Source organism: Pseudophryne corroboree, unplaced genomic scaffold (genome assembly GCF_028390025.1).
Source record: "Pseudophryne corroboree isolate aPseCor3 unplaced genomic scaffold, aPseCor3.hap2 scaffold_1150, whole genome shotgun sequence".
NCBI lineage: Eukaryota > Metazoa > Chordata > Amphibia > Anura > Myobatrachidae > Pseudophryne > Pseudophryne corroboree.
Genome location: NW_026967775.1, coordinates 160,795 through 176,238, shown reverse-complemented (window position 1 = coordinate 176,238; position 15,444 = coordinate 160,795). Strand labels below are relative to the sequence as shown.

Sequence of the window (15,444 nt, the reverse complement as noted above, 5' to 3'; positions counted from 1 at the left end):
TCCCTTACAACTGGAACACTCCGTGGTACTACCTGGACGTGTCCAAGTTCGTGAGGGAACACCAACTGGAGGGAGTTAAACCTGACTTATGGAAATCAAAGACGATCTACAAGCTCATCAGAGCTAAAGACGATTTGGAGCCGATTCCGGGGCTCCCTTCAGCGACTGCCAAACAGGTCTGGGAGAACGTGGCCTCAAAAAGGCTCACAAACAGACACAAAGACCTGTCGTGGATGGCCATCCAAGGGGGCTTGCCCCTCCGGTCATTCATGCACTCCCGGAACCTGTGCAGGTACAGACATTGCCCCAGGTGCATCATACATGAAGAAACATCTATGCACCTGTTTTGGGACTGTGCCTGGGCCCAGTTGTTGTTGGACGCCCTGGAAAACGAACTGAAAAACTCTGTGCCAAGGAACTGTCTCACGTACCATTCGGTACTCTACGGACTATTCCCTGGCACCCACACCGTTGGGGCGATCCAGGAAGCCTGGCGCCTCATGAACTGTGTTAAGGACGCTTCGTGGCTTGCCAGGAACCGCCTCATTCTGAGGAGGGAGAGGATGTCCATCCAGGACTGTTGCAGGCTGGTCCACAGCCTGCTCAGAGACTATTCCACCATGGACAGCCCTGAGGAAGAAGAGGACTAAAGCCCCCCTTTTTCTGCCCCTCCCCCCTTGTCCGAACCGAAAATGAGACTTTGGGACCGTGGCCCCTGCCCCCTCACTCACAATGTCTGTTGTTTTATTGATGTCTTCTATTTATTGCCCTTCCCCTTATATGTGTCTGTCTTTCAATAAAGCTTCGGGCTTGTGATTCACCCTCCCTCACCCCCCTACCCTCCACACCCATAGCCTTATTTACTGTTGTGTTATTGTATCGTTTAATTGCATAGTGCGGCCTGAGAACTACGGTGTAGGCTACAGGCCCGCGCCGTAGTTCTTCGACTGCACTATACAGTCTGCATCTGTGCTGGGTTTGGGCCTGTGCTGCGACACGGCACTTATGTTTGTCAACGTTACCGTCTGTTTTTTGCAACTTTATACCAATAAAGACGCTTTTTCAATCAAAATCTGTTCTTATCAGTTTAATATCTGATACGCCCCCTATCTGGGGGCCATATATTAAATGGATTTTTAGAACAGGGAGATGGAAGAAGAGCTTGCTCTGTCCACTCCACGCATTGACCCGGTATTGCAGTACCTCCGGGACCGGTGCACCTTTCCTAATCTGTATTCCAAAAATAGATGAATGATGACTTCTCAGCTTATTCCCCAGGATTTGCAATGTTTTTTTGCCTGCTGCATTGATAAACTCTTGGATTTTGTAAGCATGCTTTTTATACTGTGTCAAAATTGTATTCAATCTTTGCTGTCTATTAAAATGTTACAATGGATGAATAAAAGCACGTGTGAACTACTGTGTGGAGTCTTATTTATCGTCTACTTCTTGTCTCCATTGAATTCCCTCCTTCTGCACAAGACAAATTGAAACAGTTGATCAGCATTTGGATGTGAGGCCTACGTAGGCCTAATTCTTGAATGCAAACTAAGTACGAACGAAGAAGCATTACCACTTCGAAATGAATTCCTACATTTTTAACTTACTATCATGATCATCCTTTCGGCTGGTCTTTTCGACCTGGTCATGTTTGGAACTAATTTTTATTTTAGTGGCGGTGGTGTCCACGCTGGTTGCAGGAGGTGTGGATAGTTGCTGTTACAGGCACTAAAGGCACAAGCTCTGCAGTATGTGTATATGCTGCATCCATCTCCTGGTGTGTGTCTCCCTCAAGTGGATGTCAGTTAGCAAGCCAAGCAAATGCAGTCCGTACAGCCAAGCACATTGTGACATCACGTGTGTCGCATAATGATGACATCACATGTGTCGCATCATGATGACATCATAGAGTGTGCATCATGATGACATCACAGAGCCCTCACACTGTAGTGAAAAATTGAAATCTGCCAGGATGAACGGGTTGGTTGAAACAATCCAGATTTTAGAGACAGGAGGTTCAAGGCAGCCAGGGAACCTTCCATTGCAGAATGAATGTCCCACTGCTTAAGTGATGAAGTGCAAGTGCATAGCATTGTGTCAATGTGATAAGCACGGAGCCAGCAGGGACAGACGGGACGGGCGGCAGACGTCTGGTGGGTGTGGTTGTCGGAGGCGGACCAAATGCAAATGATTGTGCATCAGCCAGCCAGTCAGTCAGTCAAGCAGCCAGCAAGACAGGAGAGGAGAGAAAACTCACGATGCAGGAGTGAGTGATGGAATGTGGTTGCGCGCGCGCCTGGGTGACTGCCTGCTTGTCAGTCCGGACTTCTCCTTCCTTCTCCCTCTTCTTTGCTGGGATCGCCGCCGCCAACCAAAGTCAAGTCAATCTGCAGATAGTATAGCGTAAGCGTGCGTGGGGGAGGGTGATTCTCCATGATGGATTGTAGATCCTGTTTCGGTTGCGCCGGTCCCTCAGCCCACATTCGGGTTATCGCTTCTCGGCCTTTTGGCTAAGATCAAGTGTAGTATCTGTTCTTATCAGTTCACGCTGACTGACGGTGCTACCTTGTTTCTTGGACCGACAATTGTCCTTCTCAGGGCTAAGCTGCACCCGGGCCGAGAAGCCAGAAAAAATCGAAAGTCGAGACTGCGAGGAGAAGGAGAAGATCGCTTGAAGAGGGTGAAGATTTGCATCGCTCCCCAGCTACAGCAGAGGGTTAGACTTGTTTGCTCTGCCCTCTGGAGAAGATACCCCCCTCCGCCAGCAAGACTGCGTGGAGAAAAGGGACTTCGCCGGAGAAGCTCTGCAGCGCCCCCTACCTGCACTGGAGGGCTAGACTTGCTGGCTCTGCCCTCTGAAGCGACCGACCGCCTCTCCTCCTCTCGACGACAGCGCTGATCCTCCGCCCCGCCTTCTCCGCCAAAAGGATCCGTGAGTATGGCCACCGCTGCCCCAGCCGCCGTTGTTCCAGCCCCCGCTGCTCCAGCCCCAGCTGCTCCAGCCTCTGCCTCCACTCCGGCCACCCTCGCCAAGAAGAGCCAGGCCAAGACGGCGAAAAAAACCGCCAAAGCCCCCACCGGATCGGCCGCACCCAGCGCCACAACCCCCGCAGCAACACCGCCAGCGGCACCCACCCAGGTGAGCACCAAAGACAAACCGTCCCTGGAGCCCTGGATGAGATTCACCGTGGTGATGAAGTTGAAGGAGGTGGATGGACGGATGCCGGACATGACAGTGGAGACCTTTGGGAAGAAGATGATCCTGGACCAGGGCTTCTCGACCGCTGAAACCCTCAGCATCCAGAATTACCTGAAGGGGATCTTTTACGTCACCTTCGCCTCCCTTGCCATCTGCAAGAGGTACTGGGAGGCAGTGAAATCGGCGAGACCCGAATCCCCTTTCTCCCGCTTTGTGGGCAATTGCCCTATTCAAAGAGAGGAAAGGCGGGTGACGGTTTCAATGAGGAACCCACACACGCCCATCAAGGACATTGTCACCTTCCTCAGCCGGTTCTGTACCGTCAAGAAGGACCCCACAAGGGTTCTGGATGGGAACAGCTTCTGGACTGGAAAGTGGGCTGTGATCGTCGTCCTGCAAAAGGACACCTCGTGCCCAGAAGGAGTCAAGCACCTCCCACAGTGCTTCTCCCTGGGGGGATCTCAAGGACTTCTCCACTACGCCGACCAGCCACGCAACTGCAGGAAGTGCGGCGGGACGGGCCACGTGATGAAGGACTGCAAGGTCCCGGCATGCAAGAATTGCCACATGGCCAGCCATGAGACCAAAGACTGCCCCACGAGGAAAACCTGCAACCTGTGCGGCAAAGTGGACCACGTCTACAGGGACTGCCCGAGTAGGTCGAGAACCTACTCAGCTGTGGTGACCGGACGTGCCAACCCTGCCCTCAAGCTGCTGCCCTCTGCTACGCAGAAGGAAAAGAAACCGCAGGAGGGTAAGAAACCTGTCAAACCCACCCCCCTCCCATCCTCCCTCACCACCTCCCTACCCATCTCCACCAGCCCACCCCCTGCGACAGTGACTCCCATCCCTACCACTGTCGCAACCCTCCCTGACCCCTCCTCCGACTCTCCTACCCAGCCCATTGTCTCTCCCAACCCAGCCACCCCTGCCCCACCTGACCTTTCTTCCCAGGAAGATTTCCCCGCCCTCCCCTCCCCTCTTACTCCAACTGCAGGTGCCGAGAAGACACGGAACTGCAAGAGGAAGGAGCTCGACAGCCCGTCTGCGGACTCCGAATCCTCTAAGAAACTGGCGGTCGAGCTGACCCCACTGGAAGAAGAAATGGAGGAGCTGGCGGAGGCATTCAGCAGGGAGGAGGAGGAGGAGCTGGATGCCAACGCCGACGCCTTACTCGACCGGATACTGGGAGACAGCTCGCCGCTACCCGAGCAAGGGAACCTGGCATCCGATGCCGAGGAAGCCCCGCCCGACGGAGTGGTAACGTAAATGTAGAACTGTTGCCTAACCTCTCTCTTTTCCCCAACTAATGGCGTCATTTTCAATTTTCACCATTAATGTGAGGAGTATTAAGGATAAGCTTAGAAGACAGTCTGTGTTTACTTTCCTAGATAGTCAGAAATGTGATGTGTACATGTTGCAGGAATGCTCTCTTCCTTTCTCCAGGTCCTACAAACATCTGGGCAGGCAGTGGTCTCACGGCGCCTCCTATTGGTCCGGTGGGGGCGAGTGTAAGTCTGCAGGGGTCGCCATTCTTATCAGGGGGAGCCTCTTCACGCTAGATTCTGTTCAGGAGCTCGTCTGCGGCAGATTACTTGTCGTGGACGGCTCCTGGGCAGGTGAGCCTATCAGGCTTATCTGCGTGTACGCCCCCCCTTTCAAGAATGAGCGTTTGGAGCTTCTCCAGACCCTGCGACCGCAGCTCGCAACCACTAGGGCGGTAGTGATGGCAGGAGACTTCAACTGCACCATGGAAGAGGATGGACGCAGCACCAGCAACTCTACCAAGCTTGATGTGACGTCTAAACTGCTTATAGAAATGGTGACCGAAGCATCACTGCGGGACGCTATGGGTTCCATGGGGTCCGGCTCCGTGAATTATACATGGAGCCGCCCCGATGGCTCTGTGCGTTCCCGCATTGACTTTGTGTTTACCTCTAGAACAGTGAAGCAGACCAGGCATTCTATGGTCCCCTGCTTCTTCTCAGACCACAGGGCCATTCTCTTCCAAGGAGTCCTGGGTAGCGGCTTCGCGCCTGGCCCAGGCTCCTGGAAGTTGAATTGTGCCCTGCTGGAAAGAGAGGAGGTGCTGGCGGAGCTGAAGGATGCCTACATCACATGGAAAAATGACAAATGTTATTTTGAATGTATGAGCGACTGGTGGGAATATGCTAAGGCTAACATTCGCAGTTTCTTTCAGGTTAAAGGGAGACAACAGGCGTGCGACCGAAAGAGGAACTTCAAGAGGCTGCAGAGACTTCTGCAGTCCCTACTGGACCTCCAACGGTGCGGCTGGGACGTGAGAGACGAGCTGGATGAGACCAAAGGGGGCCTGAAAAGGCACTTTGAGGAGGAATCCAGACGTATCGTCTTCCGTTCCAAGGTGGAGAACCTTGAGAAGGACGAGAAATGTAATTCGTTCTTTTTCAGGAAACTCCACTCTGGCCACACGCCCCTGACCGAGCTGCGAGATGAGACCGGCATCCCCAGACAGGGGAAGGAGGGCGTGATGAAAGTCGTCAGAGACTACTACAGCGACCTCTACTCCCCTAAGACCACAGACAGCGAGGAGGCCGATAAGTTCCTGTCAGGTATCACTAACTCTATTGATCCTGCAGGCAAAGCCACTCTGGATGCTCCCTTGGCGTTGGAGGAGTTGCACTCTGCCGCCAAATCCTTTAGGCAGGGCAGGACCCCGGGCAGTGACGGTCTCCCAGCAGAGCTCTACGTAGCGCTGTGGGACCTCATTGGACCGGACCTGCTCGAGCTGTACGGGGAGATGGTGGTGGAGGGCAAAATGCCCCCATCGCTGAGGGAGGGAATGATCACGATCTTGTATAAGCGTAAGGGGGAGAGATGTGAGCTGAAGAATTGGAGGCCCATCTCTCTCTTAAACGTGGACTACAAGATCCTCGCCAAGGTGCTCGCCAACAGGCTGAAGGATGTCATCGGACAGATCATTCACCCGGACCAGACCTGCGCCATCCCCGGTCGCAGGATTGCAGACAGCCTCGCCCTCCTCAGAGACACGGTCCATTACATCAAGGATCGGAACGTGCACGCGGCCCTGGTCAGCCTTGATCAGGAGAAGGCCTTTGATCGTGTCTCACATGAGCTGATGGGCAGGGTTCTGCATAAATTTGGCCTCGGTAAAATGTTTTGTACGTATGTTAACCTGATGTACCTTGATATCCACAGCTCGGTGCTGGTGAACGGCTGGAAGACTGACCCCTTTTCCATCTTGTCCGGGGTCAGACAAGGCTGCCCGCTTTCACCTCTTCTTTTTGTTTGTGTTATAGAGCTCATGGCTGTATGCATCAGACGGAATCCAGAGATCAGAGGGATCGCCGCACCGGGTCGTGACCGACGAGAGGCCAAGTGTTCGCTGTACATGGATGACGTCACTGTCTTCTGCGCGGATCACCGTTCGGTGACAGCACTCGTCCAGACCTGCGAGAACTTCGGCCGAGCCTCAGGGGCTAAAGTCAACTGCGGGAAGTCAGAGGCTATGCTCTTCGGAAAGTGGCACCTGTCATCCTCTGCACCATTTCCTTTCACCATCAAGCCCGACTTCATTAAGATCCTGGGAGTCTGGTTCGGCGGCGAGGGTGCAGCCCTGAGATGTTGGGATGAGAGACTGGCGACTGTTCGCCAAAAGATTGGATTGTGGAGCCTCAGAGATCTTACCATCGAGGGGAAATCACTTGTGCTGCGCAATGAGATTCTTCCCGTTCTGCAGTACACCGCGCAGGCCTGGCCACCCCTGGCAACCGTCTGCAGGGCCATCACGAGGGCAGTGTTTCACTTCATCTGGGGCTCCAAGATGGACAGAGTAAAGCGGTCAGTTATGTACAAGGAGCCCCTCAAGGGTGGAAAGGGTATTCCGGATATCCCAACCATGCTTCGAGCCTTCTTCGTGTGTAACTGCATCCGCAGGACAATGTACGAGAACTTGAACGATTCTGCAGGAAACTCTATGTCCCGTTTCTTCCTCCTGCCGCTTTGGAGGAATCTCGGCTGGGACAAATGGGACAGCTCCATCCCTTACAACTGGAACACCCCGTGGTTCTACCTGGACGTGTCCAAGTTCGTGAGGGAACACCAACTGGAGGGAGTTAAACCTGACTTATGGAAATCGAAGACGATCTACAAGCTCATCAGAGCTAAAGACGATTTGGAGCCGATTCCGGGGCTCCCTTCAGCGACTGCCAAACAGGTCTGGGAGAATGTGGCCTCTAAAAGGCTCACAAACAGACACAAAGACCTGTCGTGGATGGCCATCCAGGGGGGCCTGCCCCTCCGGTCATTCATGCACTCCCGGAACCTGTGCAGGTACAGACATTGCCCCAGGTGCATCATACACGAGGAAACATCTATGCACCTGTTTTGGGACTGTGCCTGGGCCCAGTTGTTGTTGGACGCCCTGGAAAACGAACTGAAAAACTCTGTGCCAAGGAACTGTCTCACGTACCATTCGGTACTCTACGGACTATTCCCTGGCACCCACACCGTTGGGGCGATCCAGGAAGCCTGGCGCCTTATGAACAGTGTTAAGGACGCTTCGTGGCTTGCCAGGAACCGCCTCATTCTGAGGAGGGAGAGGATGTCTATCCAGGACTGTTGCAGGCTGGTTCACAGCTTGCTCAGAGACTATTCCACCATGGACAGCCCTGAGGAAGAAGAGGACTAAAACCCCCCTTTTTCTGCCCCTCTCCCCTTGTCCGAACCGAAGATGAGACTTTGGGACCGTGGCCCCTGCCCCCTCACTCACAATGTCTGTTGTTTTATTGATGTCTTCTATTTATTGCCCTTCCCCTTATATGTGTCTGTCTTTTCAATAAAGCTTCGGGCCTGTGATTCACCCTCCCTCACCCCCCTACCCTCCACACCCATAGCCTTATTTACTGTTGTGTTATTGTATCGTCTAATTGCATAGTGCAGCCTGAGAACTACGGTGTAGGCTACAGGCCCGCGCCGTAGTTCTTCGACTGCACTATACAGTCTGCATCTGTGCTGTGTTTTGGCCTGTGCTGCGACACGGCACTTATGTTTGTCAATGTTACCGTCTGTTTTTTGCAACTTTATACCAATAAAGACGCTTTTTCAATCAAAAAATCTGTTCTTATCAGTTTAATATCTGATACGCCCCCTATCTGGGGGCCATATATTAAATGGATTTTTAGAACAGGGAGATGGAAGAAGAGCTTGCTCTGTCCACTCCACGCATTGACCCGGTATTGCAGTACCTCCGGGACCGGTGCACCTTTCCTAATCTGTATTCCAAAAATAGATGAATGATGACTTCTCAGCTTATTCCCCAGGATTTGCAATGTTTTTTTGCCTGCTGCATTGATAAACTCTTGGATTTTGTAAGCATGCTTTTTATACTGTGTCAAAATTGTATTCAATCTTTGCTGTCTATTAAAATGTTACAATGGATGAATAAAAGCACGTGTGAACTACTGTGTGGAGTCTTATTTATCGTCTACTTCTTGTCTCCATTGAATTCCCTCCTTCTGCACAAGACAAATTGAAACAGTTGATCAGCATTTGGATGTGAGGCCTACGTAGGCCTAATTCTTGAATGCAAACTAAGTACGAACGAAGAAGCATTACCACTTCGAAATGAATTCCTACATTTTTAACTTACTATCATGATCATCCTTTCGGCTGGTCTTTTCGACCTGGTCATGTTTGGAACTAATTTTTATTTTAGTGGCGGTGGTGTCCACGCTGGTTGCAGGAGGTGTGGATAGTTGCTGTTACAGGCACTAAAGGCACAAGCTCTGCAGTATGTGTATATGCTGCATCCATCTCCTGGTGTGTGTCTCCCTCAAGTGGATGTCAGTTAGCAAGCCAAGCAAATGCAGTCCGTACAGCCAAGCACATTGTGACATCACGTGTGTCGCATAATGATGACATCACATGTGTCGCATCATGATGACATCATAGAGTGTGCATCATGATGACATCACAGAGCCCTCACACTGTAGTGAAAAATTGAAATCTGCCAGGATGAACGGGTTGGTTGAAACAATCCAGATTTTAGAGACAGGAGGTTCAAGGCAGCCAGGGAACCTTCCATTGCAGAATGAATGTCCCACTGCTTAAGTGATGAAGTGCAAGTGCATAGCATTGTGTCAATGTGATAAGCACGGAGCCAGCAGGGACAGACGGGACGGGCGGCAGACGTCTGGTGGGTGTGGTTGTCGGAGGCGGACCAAATGCAAATGATTGTGCATCAGCCAGCCAGTCAGTCAGTCAAGCAGCCAGCAAGACAGGAGAGGAGAGAAAACTCACGATGCAGGAGTGAGTGATGGAATGTGGTTGCGCGCGCGCCTGGGTGACTGCCTGCTTGTCAGTCCGGACTTCTCCTTCCTTCTCCCTCTTCTTTGCTGGGATCGCCGCCGCCAACCAAAGTCAAGTCAATCTGCAGATAGTATAGCGTAAGCGTGCGTGGGGGAGGGTGATTCTCCATGATGGATTGTAGATCCTGTTTCGGTTGCGCCGGTCCCTCAGCCCACATTCGGGTTATCGCTTCTCGGCCTTTTGGCTAAGATCAAGTGTAGTACCTGCTCGAGGGAAACACAGGGTGGAGTATCTGTTCTTACACTAGGAGCGTGAGAGGTTCCTAGATGTGGAATGGAGAAACACTTTGTGGAGTACCAAATGCTGGGGTGTGGCGCTGCCTCTGGTCGAGAGGGGAGAAAAACTAGGCTTAGTATCCACCGTCCTTCTAAGGGGATGAAAAAAGGCCCCTTGCGTGGAGTGGAGAAAGGCCTGGTCTAGTATCTCTTCTCGTACTGGGGGTTGACCCTGGCACCGAGTGGGTATGAAACTGGGTCTGGCTGAGAGGTCGGGAGCAGCTAGAAGCTCGAGGTGTTTCGTGCCCCTGGAACTGGAAGGGACAGGGGTGCCGGAAATGCACTGGGGTTTCGAGCCACCTTTGCACTAAGGCACTTTAGCACTTAACACTTCAACCCTTCCTGTCTGCACCCACTTCCTTTGCCCTGGCCTTTTGGCTAGGGTAAGGAAAATTTTTTATACCCCCCGGCCTTCTGGCTGGGGCTTATTTATTTATTTATGCCCACTCACGTGTTTTGCACTTACGCACAGCACTAGCACTTTTTATGTTTTTTGTAGTGTGTCACGTCACGGTTTTGTTGGGGTTAAGGTGAGACCCTTATGGGCCACCCTCTCTCCTAAGTTGCTGAGGCCCTCTCCTTTTGGGGAGGGCCAGAGGCTGATATCGGTCCCCAGGGGGAAGCTTCGGCCAACCCTGGGGACACACGAGGGTCCCTCCGCGCTTTGGCAAGGGGGGACCCACAGTCCCTTTTTTCCCCCAGTAGGCCTTCGGGCTCTGAGGGTTAGGGGAGTAACGGGGCCCTTCTCCTTTCGGAGAGGGTCCAAGAACCTTCGCCCCCAGCACGTTTGGTCACAGACACTGGGTGATGAAGTCACGCACCTCGGGCTTCGATAAAAAAAAAAAAAATCTGTTCTTATCAGTTCACGCTGACTGACGGTGCTACCTTGTTTCTTGGACCGACAATTGTCCTTCTCAGGGCTAAGCTGCACCCGGGCCGAGAAGCCAGAAAAATCGAAAGTCGAGACTGCGAGGAGAAGGAGAAGATCGCTTGAAGAGGGTGAAGATTTGCATCGCTCCCCAGCTACAGCAGAGGGTTAGACTTGTTTGCTCTGCCCTCTGGAGAAGATACCCCCCCTACGCCAGCAAGACTGCGTGGAGAAAAGGGACTTCGCCGGAGAAGCTCTGCAGCGCCCCCTACCTGCACTGGAGGGCTAGACTTGCTGGCTCTGCCCTCTGAAGCGACCGACCGCCTCTCCTCCTCTCGACGACAGCGCTGATCCTCCGCCCCGCCTTCTACGCCAAAGGACCCGTGAGTATGGCCACCGCTGCCCCAGCCGCCGCTGTTCCAGCCCCAGCTGCTCCAGCCCCAGCTGCTCCAGCCTCTGCCTCCACTCCGGCCACCCTCGCCAAGAAGAGCCAGGCCAAGACGGCGAAAAAAACCGCCAAAGCCCCCACCGGATCGACCGCAACCAGCGCCACAACCCCTGCAGCAACACCGCCAGCGACACCCACCCAGGTGAGCACCAAAGACAAACCGTCCCTGGAGCCCTGGATGAGATTCACCGTGGTGATGAAGTTGAAGGAGGTGGATGGACGGATGCCGGACATGACAGTGGAGACCTTTGGGAAGAAGATGATCCTGGACCAGGGCTTCTCGACCGCTGAAACCCTCAGCATCCAGAATTACCTGAAGGGGATCTTTTACGTCACCTTCGCCTCCCTTGCCATCTGCAAGAGGTACTGGGAGGCAGTGAAATCGGCGAGACCCGAATCCCCTTTCTCCCGCTTTGTGGGCAATTGCCCTATTCAAAGAGAGGAAAGGCGGGTGACGGTTTCAATGAGGAACCCACACACGCCCATCAAGGACATTGTCACCTTCCTCAGCCGGTTCTGTACCGTCAAGAAGGACCCCACAAGGGTTCTGGATGGGAACAGCTTCTGGACTGGAAAGTGGGCTGTGATCGTCGTCCTGCAAAAGGACACCTCGTGCCCAGAAGGAGTCAAGCACCTCCCACAGTGCTTCTCCCTGGGGGGATCTCAAGGACTTCTCCACTACGCCGACCAGCCACGCAACTGCAGGAAGTGCGGCGGGATGGGCCACGTGATGAAGGACTGCAAGGTCCCGGCATGCAAGAATTGCCACATGGCCAGCCATGAGACCAAGGACTGCCCCACGAGGAAAACCTGCAACCTGTGCGGCAAAGTGGACCACGTCTACAGGGACTGCCCGAGTAGGTCGAGAACCTACTCAGCTGTGGTGACCGGACGTGCCAACCCTGCCCTCAAGCTGCTGCCCTCTGCTACGCAGAAGGAAAAGAAACCGCAGGAGGGTAAGAAACCAGTCAAACCCACCCCCCTCCCATCCTCCCTCACCACCTCCCTCCCCATCTCCACCAGCCCACCCCCTGCGACAGTGACTCCCATCCCTACCACTGTCGCAACCCTCCCTGACCCCTCCTCCGACTCTCCTACCCAGCCCATTGTCTCTCCCAACCCAGCCACCCCCGCCCCACCTGACCTTTCTTCCCAGGAAGATTTCCCCGCCCTCCCCTCCCCTCTTACTCCAACTGCAGGTGCCGAGAAGACACGGAACTGCAAGAGGAAGGAGCTCGACAGCCCGTCTGCGGACTCCGAATCCTCTAAGAAACTGGCGGTCGAGCTGATCCCGCTGGAAGAAGAAATGGAGGAGCTGGCGGAGGCATTCAGCAGGGAGGAGGAGGAGGAGCTGGATGCCAACGCCGACGCCTTACTCGACCGGATACTGGGAGACAACTCGCCGCTACCCGAGCAAGGGAACCTGGCATCCGATGCCGAGGAAGCCCCGCCCGACGGAGTGGTAACGTAAATGTAGAACTGTTGCCTAACCTCTCTTTTTTCCCCAACTAATGGCGTCATTTTCAATTTTCACCATTAATGTGAGGAGTATTAAGGATAAGCTTAGAAGACAGTCTGTGTTTACTTTCTTAGATAGTCAGAAATGTGATGTGTACATGTTGCAGGAATGCTCTCTTCCTTTCTCCAAGTCCTACAAACATCTGGGCAGGCAGTGGTCTCACGGCGCCTCCTATTGGTCCGGTGGAGGTGAGTGTAAGTCTGCAGGGGTCGCCATTCTTATTAGGGGGAGCCTCTTCACGCTAGATTCTGTTCAGGAGCTCGTCTGCGGCAGATTGCTTATCGTAGACGGTTCCTGGGCAGGTGAGCCTATTAGGCTTATCTGCGTGTACGCCCCCCCTGGCAAGAATGAGCGCTTGGAGCTTTTCCAGACCCTGCGACCGCAGCTCGCAACCACTAGGGCGGTAGTGATGGCAGGAGACTTCAACTGCACCATGGAAGAGGATGGACGCAGCACCAGCAACTGTACCAAGCTTGACGTGACGTCTAAACTGCTCATAGAAATGGTGACCGAAGCATCACTGCGGGACGCTATGGGCTCCATGGGGTCCGGCTCCGTGAACTTTACATGGAGCCGCCCCGATGGCTCTGTGCGTTCCCGCATTGACTTTGTGTTTACCTCTAGAACAGTGAAGCAGACCAGGCATTCTATGGTCCCCTGCTTCTTCTCAGACCACAGGGCCATTCTCTTCCAAGGAGTCCTGGGTAGCGGCTTTGCGCCTGGCCCAGGCTCCTGGAAGTTGAATTGTGCCCTGCTGGAAAGAGAGGAGGTGCTGGCGGAGCTGAAGGATGCCTACATCACATGGAAAAATGACAAATGTTATTTTGAATGCATGAGCGACTGGTGGGAATATGCTAAGGCTAACATTCGCAGTTTCTTTCAGGTTAAAGGGAGACAACAGGCGTGCGACCGAAAGAGGAACTTCAAGAGACTGCAAAGACACCTGCAGTCCCTGCTGGACCTACAACGGTGCGGCTGGGACGTGAGAGACGAGCTGGATGAGACCAAAGAGGGCCTGAAAGGGCACTTTGAGGAGGAATCCAGACGTATCGTCTTCCGTTCCAAGGTGGAGAACCTTGAGAAGGACGAGAAATGCAATTCTTTCTTTTTCAGGAAACTCCACTCTGGCCACACGCCCCTGACTGAGCTGCGAGATGAGGCCGGCATCCCCAGACAGGGGAAGGAGGGCGTGATGAAAGTCGTCCGCGACTACTACAGCGACCTCTACTCCCCTAAGACCACAGACAGCGAGGAGGCTGATAAGTTCCTGTCAGGTATCACTAACACCGTTGATCCTGCAGGTAAAGCCGCCCTGGATGCTCCCTTGGCGTTGGAGGAGTTGCACTCTGCCGCCAAATCCTTTAGGCAGGGCAGGACCCCGGGCAGTGATGGTCTCCCAGCAGAGCTCTACGTAGCGCTGTGGGACCTCATTGGACCGGACCTGCTCGAGCTGTACGGGGAGATGGTGGTGGAGGGCAAAATGCCCCCATCGCTGAGGGAGGGAATGATCACGATCTTGTATAAGCGTAAGGGGGAGAGATGTGAGCTGAAAAATTGGAGGCCCATCTCTCTCTTAAACGTGGACTACAAGATCCTCGCCAAGGTGCTCGCCAACAGGCTGAAGGCTGTCATCGGACAGATCATTCACCCGGACCAGACCTGCGCCATCCCTGGTCGCAGGATTGCAGACAGCCTCGCCCTCCTCAGAGACACGGTCCATTACATCAAGGATCGGAACGTGCACGCGGCCCTGGTCAGTCTTGATCAGGAGAAGGCCTTTGATCGTGTCTCACATGAGCTGATGGGCAGGGTTCTGCATAAATTTGGTCTCGGTAAAATGTTTTGTACGTATGTTAACCTGATGTACCTTGATATCCACAGCTCGGTGCTGGTGAACGGCTGGAAGACTGACCCCTTTTCCATCTTGTCCGGGGTCAGACAAGGCTGCCCTCTTTCACCTCTTCTTTTTGTTTGTGTTATAGAGCTTATGGCTGTATGCATCAGACGGAATCCAGAGATCAGAGGGATCGCCGCACCGGGTCGTGACCGACGAGAGGCCAAGTGTTCGCTGTACATGGATGACGTCACTGTCTTCTGCGCAGACCAGCGTTCGGTGACAGCACTCGTCCAGACCTGCGAGAACTTCGGCCGAGCCTCAGGGGCTAAAGTCAACTGCGGGAAGTCAGAGGCTATGCTCTTCGGAAAGTGGCACCTGTCATCCTCTGCACCATTTCCTTTTGCCATCAAGCCCGACTTCATCAAGATCCTGGGAGTCTGGTTCGGCGGTGAGGGTGCAGCCCTGAGATGTTGGGAAGAGAGACTGGCGACTGTTCGACAAAAGATTGGATTGTGGAGCCTCAGAGAACTTACCATCGAGGGGAAATCACTTGTGCTGCGCAACGAGATTCTTCCCGTTCTGCAGTACACCGCGCAGGCCTGGCCACCACTGGCAACCGTCTGCAGGGCCATCACAAGGGCAGTGTTTTACTTCATCTGGGGCTCCAAGATGGACAGAGTAAAGCGTGCAGTTATGTACAAGGAGCCCCTCAAGGGTGGAAAGGGTATCCCTGATATCCCCACCATGCTTCGAGCCTTCTTCGTCTGTAACTGCATCCGAAGGACAATGTACGAGAACTTGAACGATTCTGCAGGAAACTCCATGTCCCGTTTCTTCCTCCTGCCTCTTTGGAGGAATCTCGGCTGGGACAAATGGGACAGCTCCATCCCTTACAACTGGAACACCCCGTGGTTCTACCTGGACGTGTC

At 53.6% G+C, this 15,444-nt stretch overlaps 1 protein-coding gene, 2 non-coding genes and 2 pseudogenes across 3 annotated transcripts; all 5 read left to right on the top strand.

The window, feature by feature from the left end:
• The first annotated feature begins 1,042 nt into the window (after positions 1–1,042).
• Positions 1,043–1,225, top strand: LOC134990247 (U2 spliceosomal RNA). Its single transcript, XR_010195113.1, has one exon. It is a non-coding gene; the product is annotated as a U2 spliceosomal RNA (small nuclear RNA).
• A 1,265-nt stretch (positions 1,226–2,490) lies between these two features.
• Positions 2,491–2,595, top strand: LOC134990187 (U2 spliceosomal RNA; annotated as a pseudogene).
• Positions 2,596–6,638: 4,043 nt separating this feature from the next.
• On the top strand, positions 6,639–8,257 carry LOC134990162 (uncharacterized). Its single transcript, XM_063950659.1, has one exon. The coding sequence runs from the start codon at positions 6,708–6,710 to the stop codon at positions 7,887–7,889; it is 1,182 nt and encodes a 393-aa protein (XP_063806729.1). The 5' UTR covers positions 6,639–6,707; the 3' UTR covers positions 7,890–8,257.
• A 25-nt stretch (positions 8,258–8,282) lies between these two features.
• On the top strand, positions 8,283–8,467 carry LOC134990242 (U2 spliceosomal RNA). The gene has a single exon (XR_010195110.1). It is a non-coding gene; the product is annotated as a U2 spliceosomal RNA (small nuclear RNA).
• Positions 8,468–9,732: 1,265 nt separating this feature from the next.
• Positions 9,733–9,856, top strand: LOC134990197 (U2 spliceosomal RNA; annotated as a pseudogene).
• The last annotated feature ends 5,588 nt before the right edge of the window (positions 9,857–15,444 follow it).

Bases quoted from the DNA above. Each gene is read 5' to 3' on its own strand.
- LOC134990162 (XM_063950659.1), top strand. From the start codon at position 6,708: ATGCTCTTCGGAAAGTGGCACCTGTCATCCTCTGCACCATTTCCTTTC.